Raw genomic sequence first — 8,041 nt, 5'->3', positions numbered from 1 at the left:
CGATGTTAATCAATTCTCCTTCATCATGATCATTTCGATTTGCATGAACGTCGTCAACTTCTTCTTCTCCGACAACGTTACCAGTGATTTGAGCGGTCAAAGGACTAACATAGGTGTCCATGTATGAATCATCATCTTCTACATTAACACCAACTGTTTTGCCCTGCAGAACCACGCACCACCTTTCATCACAAGGGTCTTGCACGTAAAATACTTGTCTAGCTTGTTCTGCCATGATGAAGGGATCATTGTGGTAACCAAGTTTCTTTAGATCTACCAGGGTAAATCTTATATCATCGGTGCGCACACCGATGTTGTTGTCAACCCATTTACATTTGAAAACACATACTGTAAATTTCACATAATTAAGCTCCCAAATTTCATCAATGAACCCAAAGTAAGGGATGGAAGCTACACAGGGATTGACGTCATTGACACTTGCAAAGTGTTGAGATTCAGCCCTTAGGGTGACCCCGCTGTTCTGCATTGTACTTTTGTCATCTTGTGCTTTTGTGTAAAACGAATACCTGTTTATGTCGTATCCTTGCCAGGTTATAACATTTCTTTTAGGCCCATCTGCTAGTTTTCTTAATGTTTCTGAAGCATTCTCATCTGCAAAGATTGTATCTTTAAACCAATCACAGAAAGTTTTGTTATGCTTTTTCAACGCCCAATTCTTTGACATTTTCGGATTATTCTATTTGACTAAAGCTTCATGCTTAACTATGTATGGCAAAACTTCATTACTGTTGTTCAAGACATACAAGTGAGCTTGTAACAAATCTTCTACACTTGGAGTGATCACCTGCAGTCCTCTTGAACCCTTACCACCCACTCTGTTATCATGCCGACACTCAGGAAGCCTAATAGCTTTAGCCTTCTCTAAGTATTCTGAACAAAATTCAATGGCTTCTTCTGCAATGTACCTCTCAACAATAGATGCTTCCGGACGATATAGATTCTTTGTATATCCTTTTAAGATCTTCATGTATCGCTCAACCGGGTACATCCACCATAGATAAACAGGACCACAACATTTGATTTCTCTGACCAGATGCACAATCAAGTGAATCATGATGTCAAAGAAAGCAGGGGGAAAATACATCTCCAACTGGCACAGTATAATTGCGGCCTCATTTTCCAACTCATCAAACATTACTGGATCAATCACTTTGCTACATATAGCATGGAAGAAAAAGCACAGGTGAGTTATCGTGAACCTGACTTTGTTTGGCAAGATGTCTCGTATAGCCACGGCTAACAATTGTTGCATGAGCACGTGACAATCGTGAGACTTTAACCCTACAAGCTTAAGCTCCTTCAACTGCACAAGGCTCTTAATATTTGAAGAGTATCCTTGTGGAACCTTCACCCGACGAAGGCACTGACAAAAACTTATCTTCTCCTTCTTGGACAAAGTATGGCAGGCTGGGGGCAAGTAAATTTTCTTCCCATCAGACCTTGGATGCAACTGTGATCTTATACCCATATCAGCTAGATCTTGACGGGTATTCAAGCCATCCTTCGTCTTGCCTTGAATGTTAAGGAGCGTCCCAATCACACTGTCACAAACATTTTTCTCCACATGCATAACATCAATACAATGTCTAACGTCAAGATCACACTAGTACGAAAGATCAAAGAAAATGGACCTCTTCTTCCATATGCAACTCTGACTTTTATCCTTCTTTTGGGTCTTCCCAAATACAGTGTTCAGGTGTTGAACCCGCTGATATACCTGCTCACCAGTCAACGGTATCGGCGCAATATCATGCTCTTGACTTCCATTAAAAGCTTTTCTCAGTTGTCTGTAAGGATGAATGGGTGTTAGAAAGCGGCGATGCCTACTGTAGACTGTTTTTCTCCCATGTTTCAGTTGTATGTAACTTGTATTTTCTTCACAGATGGGGCATGCATGATGACCCTTAACACTGTAACCGCTGAGATTTCCATATGCTGGAAAGTCATTAATGGTACAAAAAAGCATTGCACGCATTTCAAACGTCTCCTTGCGAAACGCATCAAACACTACAACCCCCTCGTCCCACAACTTTCTCAGATCTTCAACCAACGGACTTAGATAAACGTCAATGTCATTCCTGGCTGTCTTGGGCCCGATATCATCATACACAACATCATTTATTTTCGCTTCATGCACAACCAAGGAGGCAAATTGTAAATTACTAGCAGAACTGGCCATGAACTCTGTTGAGTGCTTAAGGTGCAATATGGATTCATTCCATCACTGGCTAGTCCAAGTCTAAGATTTCTTGGCTCATTCCCGAAATCCGGATACAAACCATCAATCTTCTTCCACTGGGAGCAATCAACCGGATGACGGACCATTCCATCAGAAATCCTTCCATTTGCATGCCATGTAAGGTCTTTTGCGTCGTCCTCGTTAGCAAATAGATGCTTAAACCTTGGAATGATTGGAAGATACCACAAAACCTTCGCTGGGGGGCCCTTGTTGCAGTTTTCATCAGAATTGCTTTCCTCTTCATCCTTCACTTTGTACCATGAAGTCCCACAGACAGGGCATTTGGACATTTGTTGGAATTCATGCCTGTAGAGTATGCAATCATTGGGGCAAGCATGAATTTTCTGATACTCCATACCCATGGGACACAATATCTTTTTCGCCTTATAGTAACTTTTAGGCAGCGTGTTGTCCTCTGGAAGCAGATTGTGCACTACCTCAAGCAGTGAGGTGAAACTTTTGTCACTCCACCCATACCTGGCCTTCACATTAACCAGACTTAACACTGCAGACAACAAGGTTAAGGAATTCTTGCACCCCGTATACAAAGGCTTCTTTGAATCACTCTGTAATCCTTAATACACAGGGGCGTGTGCTTCTTGAAAACACTCTTGTCCAAGGTCACGAATCATGTCTTCCAAGCGATCTCCTATTTCTACATCAAACGGTTCAGATTGGGACCCAGTATGCTTGTCAGTCACTTTACCATGTCATATCCACGTCGTGTAATTCTTCTTCATCCCATCACACAATAGATGGTCCCGTATGTCGTCAAGTAGTTGTCGTCTTCCATTCAAACAGTTGATGCAAGGACAATAATATTTTCCTTCTTCATTCGGTCGACCTCTTTCTAAAACAAATTGCAAAAACTGCTTGACGCCATCCTCATATTCTGGGCTCATGCGACTTTGATTGATCCAACTTCGATCCATCTAAGCAAATCCATGCATGCAAATCTCACTTTTTTATTTATAGGTGTGGCCCTATCCCATTTAGGAAGATTGTCTTTTATGTTAGCCTCAAACATCATGGTTAGCATTATTTTGAACAATTTGAGTAAATTTCGGCAGCATTTCGCATTGGTCTCCAAGTACACGACATGACATCGGTGAAACAAATTTCATGATAATCAAGTATGCACTCAGAGAACAACTTGAAATGCATTCAACCGAAATTTCATCAAATTAATCAAAATAATAATAACCTGACCGAATGAGTCTAACATAAAAATACAAGTCTCCCCAAACAAACAATTCAAGACTAAATACAATGACTAATGCAAACTATCCGCAAGAATCATTGCATTTTTATGTGTGTGTCTCATTGCAGGGTAGCAAAGGATCATTTCAGTGGCCTGACACAACACAGTTTGTACTAGACAGAGATTTTTCAGATCATTGCCCTATCCTTCTAAGATCCTAAAGTGTTGATTGGGGTCCTAAGCCTTTCAAGGTCATGGATTGGTGGCTGCAGGACAAGGGATTTCAGGAAATGGTGACCCTTAAATGGAGCAATTTCCACCCTAGTGGATGGGGAGGATATGCCCTCAAGCAAAAATTGAAGTTCATTAAAGCTTGCATTCGACAGTGGAGCTCATCCAATGGAGTTATTAATGCTAAGAAAATTCAGGTTTTAAAGAAGGAGCTGAATTCTTTGGAGGCTGGTATCTCTGACAGAATTCTGAATCAATCTGAAGTGGAGCTCAAGAAGTCTCTTCAGGAGCAATTGTGGCATGCTGCTAATGCCTATGAATGTATGCTGAGGCAAAAGGCTAGAGTGAAATGGTTAAAGGAAGGGGACAGAAATTCAGCTTACTTCCATAAGCTGATAAATCATAGAAGAAGACATAATGCTATTCAAAGATTGATCATTGATGGGGAATGGGTTCAGGACCTTAGTAGAGTCAAAACTGAGGCCTTCAATCATTTCAAAGATAGATTTTCTGAGTAGAATTTTAATAGACCAACCCTGGATGGTGTGCAGCTACCTTCCCTTGGTCAAAGTGAGAATGAAGCCCTTGTGGCCAGATTTTCTGATGCTGATACAGTTTGTTTACCAAAAGCCAGAGGTGGATTGGGTATTAAAGATTTGAACAAGTTTAATGAAGCCTTGCTAGGCAGCTGGCAAATAATCCTCATCAGCTTTGGGCAAGAACTCTAGTGTCTATATATGGGGGATGGCATGCCTTATTACATGGTAGAGGTAGTGGTGACAATTCTCCTTGGTGGAAGGATTTAAAATCTATCTTCCAGCAGCAACACCAGAGTAGGTTGGCCACTAACTTGAGGTGGAAGGTGGGTAATGGGGCCAAAATCCAGTTTTGGAAAGACAAATGGAGGGAAGATGATATAACCCTTAAAGACAAATACCCTGTTTTATATCAGGTGAGTCAGCAGCAGGACCTTACTATCAGTTTAATGGGTCAGAATGTTGACAATGGGTGGGGCTGGAAGTTTCAATGGAGGAGAATTTTTTTCGATCATGAAATTGATATGGTGGCAGCTTTCATGGATGAGATTGATGGGGTTCAGATTCACTCCTCTAGAATGGATCATCTCACTTGGAGGGCTGAACCTAGTGGATCCTATTCCACAAAGTCAGCATACATATTTCTCATGGAAGATGGCAGTTCAGAATATGAAGATAATGCTTCCAGGTTTATGTGGAATCTAAAAATTCCTCCAAGAGCAGCTGCATTCTCTTGGAGAATTTTTAAAGATAGATTGCCTACTAAGGCTAACTTAAGAAGGAGGCAGGTGTGCCTTCCATCGTATTCTTGTCCTTTATGTGATGGAGAGGAGGAAACTATTGGTCATGTCATGTTTGATTGCACAAGAACTAGATGCCTTTGGTGGGAGGCTTTGAGATGGGCTGACAGAGTGGGTCCTTTCACCAATGATCCCAAAGATCACTTCATCCAATTCTCAAGCTGGAGTAGCAAAAGATGTACAGACAATAGATGGGCAGTGCTTTGGATAGCTTTATCCATGACTATTTGGAAGCATAGAAATTTAATGGTTTTTAATAACCAGAATTTCAACTCCGAAAAAGTCATGGATGCTATTTTAATAACTAGAATTTCTCTAATCAAACTTTTGATGGTAACAAGTTAATGGAGGATGCTATTTTTACACTATGGACATGGCTGAAGAACTTTGACAAGGACTTTGCCTTCACCTACAGCTATTGGTCGTCTAACATAGCATCGGGATTTGTCTTTTCAGGGGGGTAGAAACCATAGACAGTGGGTGTTGTAGGTCTTTGTAATACATAGCTTTGGTTCCTTGCGAGACTGATCTCAGTCTGAGCTTGAAACCATGTTGCTGGCAAGTCAATCTAATTCATGTACTGCTTTGTACCTCTGGTACTCACAATATATATAAATATAATTTATCTTGGCTGACAAAAAAAATGTGGGTGAAAAAATAAGCACTGCAGAAGGTTTTCTGTTTTTTTACATCAATTCATTTCCTAAGGGACTCAATTCCTCATTCATTGAAACCAGTATGCAACATTTTACATCAAACACCAGTATATAACATTTTAAAGCAAACACCACTATATAATATTTTAAATGAAACAGCAGTATATACATCTAGTTCCTACGTACGTACCTAGAGTTGCTATAACCCGAACGACCTTCAACAACAATGTCAATTAAAAGTAGTCTATGATAACCTGAAAAAAAAACCAATGGTCATGGACATGGCTGACACATTTGGAGAAGGATTTTGGTATTCATTTCAACCAATGGTCATCCAATATCAGAGCAGGATTTAATCATATATTAAGAAATGGAAGCCATTAAACCAAAGTCAATACTCATGAATGCTAGAACATCCATCAAGAATGATAACAAAGCAGTAATTTAAATTAAATTCATCTTAGTTTTTCTATTTTATGATCACTCTCGATTGCTGGAATGGTGAAGGAAATGGGCTTCTTTATACGAGGACCCTATACAGCTGCAATGTGACATCTTGAAGGAAATGGGCTTGTCTTATAAGGAAGAAGATAGCAAGGTTAAGGGGCTGCTGCTGGATATGGAGAATAAAGATGATTTGATGGCAGCAGAGAAGGGAATTAAATCTCAGCAATTATGATAATTCTCTCCTATAATTTTAGAGGTTTGGGGAGGGGAGTCAAGTGGGCTGCTGTTAGAAGGCTCATTGTAAAGCACAAAGTGCATCTTGTCTGCCTCCAAGAAACCAAGAGGGAGAACTTTAATAAAAGTATTTGCCAGGCCATTTCGGGAGACTCCACTGGTCATTGGGATTTTGTTCCATCTGTGGAAGCTGTTGGTGGCCTTTTATGTATGTGGAATAACTCCACCTTTGTGGTAGAAAGGAAGGAAAAAGGTAGAAGCTTCTTAATGCTTGAAGGCACATGTTGTTGTAATAATCAGAAGTTGATATTTGTCAATGTTTATGCTCCTTGTGATTTGGTTGGGAAGAAAGCTTTATGGGATGAGTTGAGGCAGCTGAAGGCTTCTAATCCTAGTGGAATGTGGTGTTTCCTTGGGGACTTCAATAGCATTAGAAGTTCTCAGGAAAGAATCAGCTTATCTCAAAGAAGGGCAGATCCTTATGACATTGCAGCCTTGAATCAGTGGATTGATGATATGGAGCTTCAGGAAATTAAATGTTCTGGGAATAGCTTTACTTGGATTAGGCCTAATGGCTGTGTGAAAAGTAGGCTTGATAGATTCTTGGTCTCACAGAATTGGCTATCTCTTTGGCCTGAGAGCTGCCAAACTGTCCTTCAAAGGAACCTCTCTGATCATTGCCCGTCTATATTGCAAACTAACATGGTGGACTGGGGCCCAAAGCCCTTTATGGTGTTTGACTGGTGGCTGCAGCAAAAGGGGTACCAAAAAATGGTGAGGGAGGCCTGAAAAAAGGACCAGCAGGGGGGCTGGGGGGGTATTGCCCTTAAAAATAAGTTGAAGAACTTAAAATCTGTTATAAAACAGTGGAGCAAAGCAGAGGGGAATATTAATCCTAAGAAGGTCCTTAATATTCAGCAGAAGCTAAATGAAGTGGAGGATCTAACTGCTCATCGAAATCTGACTGATCAAGAGATTAAGGACAAAACTTTACTTCAGCAGGAGTTATGGAATGCCTCTAATGCTTTTGAATCTTTATTGAGACAAAAATCTAGGGCCAGATGGCTGAAGGAGGGGGACTACAACACTGCTTACTTTCACAAATACATGAATTTCAGGAGAGCTTATAATAATATTCCAGGTATATTTATATATGGGGAGTGGATCCAGCAACCTGATGCAGTGAAAAATGAAGCTGCTGCCAACTTCTTCCATAATAGATTCACTGAGCAGATGCATTCTAGACCTACCTTGGATGGAGTTCACTTCAAATCTATTTCTTAGAGGCAAAGAGAACAGCTGACTGTCCCATTCTCTGACCAAGAGATCAAACAAGCAGTGTGGAGTTGTGGAGGGGATAAGTGTCCTGGGGCTGATGGCCTTAACTTCAATTTTATTAAGGAATTCTGGGATGTGTTGAATCCCGAGTTTAGAAGATTCGTGGATGATTTCTATGCTCATGAAAGCTTTCCTAGAGGCTCCAATGCTTCCTTTGTGGCTTTAATTCCCAAAAAGTATCACCCACAGTCCCTAAATGATTATAGACTCATATCCTTGATAGGCTGCATGAATAAAGTCATAGCTAAGCTTTTATCTAATAGATTAAGGTCTGTTATTGATGAATTCATTGATGAAAAACAGTCAGCTTTCATTAAAGGAAGACATATACTTCATGG

General features: G+C 40.4%; 1 protein-coding gene across 1 annotated transcript; it reads left to right on the top strand.

Annotated features, from left to right (window-relative positions):
- Positions 1-6,359: 6,359 nt before the first annotated feature.
- On the top strand, positions 6,360-7,649 carry LOC114389777. Its single transcript, XM_028350514.1, has 2 exons — positions 6,360-7,139; positions 7,233-7,649. Exons 1-2 carry the CDS (start codon positions 6,360-6,362, stop codon positions 7,647-7,649), a joined length of 1,197 nt encoding a protein of 398 aa, XP_028206315.1.
- The last annotated feature ends 392 nt before the right edge of the window (positions 7,650-8,041 follow it).

The sequence above is a fragment of the Glycine soja genome, chromosome 16, assembly GCF_004193775.1.
Source record: "Glycine soja cultivar W05 chromosome 16, ASM419377v2, whole genome shotgun sequence".
Taxonomy (NCBI): Eukaryota; Viridiplantae; Streptophyta; class Magnoliopsida; order Fabales; family Fabaceae; genus Glycine; species Glycine soja.
The sequence above is the reverse complement of the archived record's forward strand: the minus strand, read 5'-3'. Positions and strand labels throughout refer to the sequence as shown.

Bases quoted from the DNA above. Each gene is read 5' to 3' on its own strand.
- LOC114389777 (XM_028350514.1), top strand. From the start codon at position 6,360: ATGATAATTCTCTCCTATAATTTTAGAGGTTTGGGGAGGGGAGTCAAG. The intron at 7,140-7,232 runs GTGAGGGAGGCC...GTTATAAAACAG, and splicing joins AAAAGGGGTACCAAAAAATG to TGGAGCAAAGCAGAGGGGAA.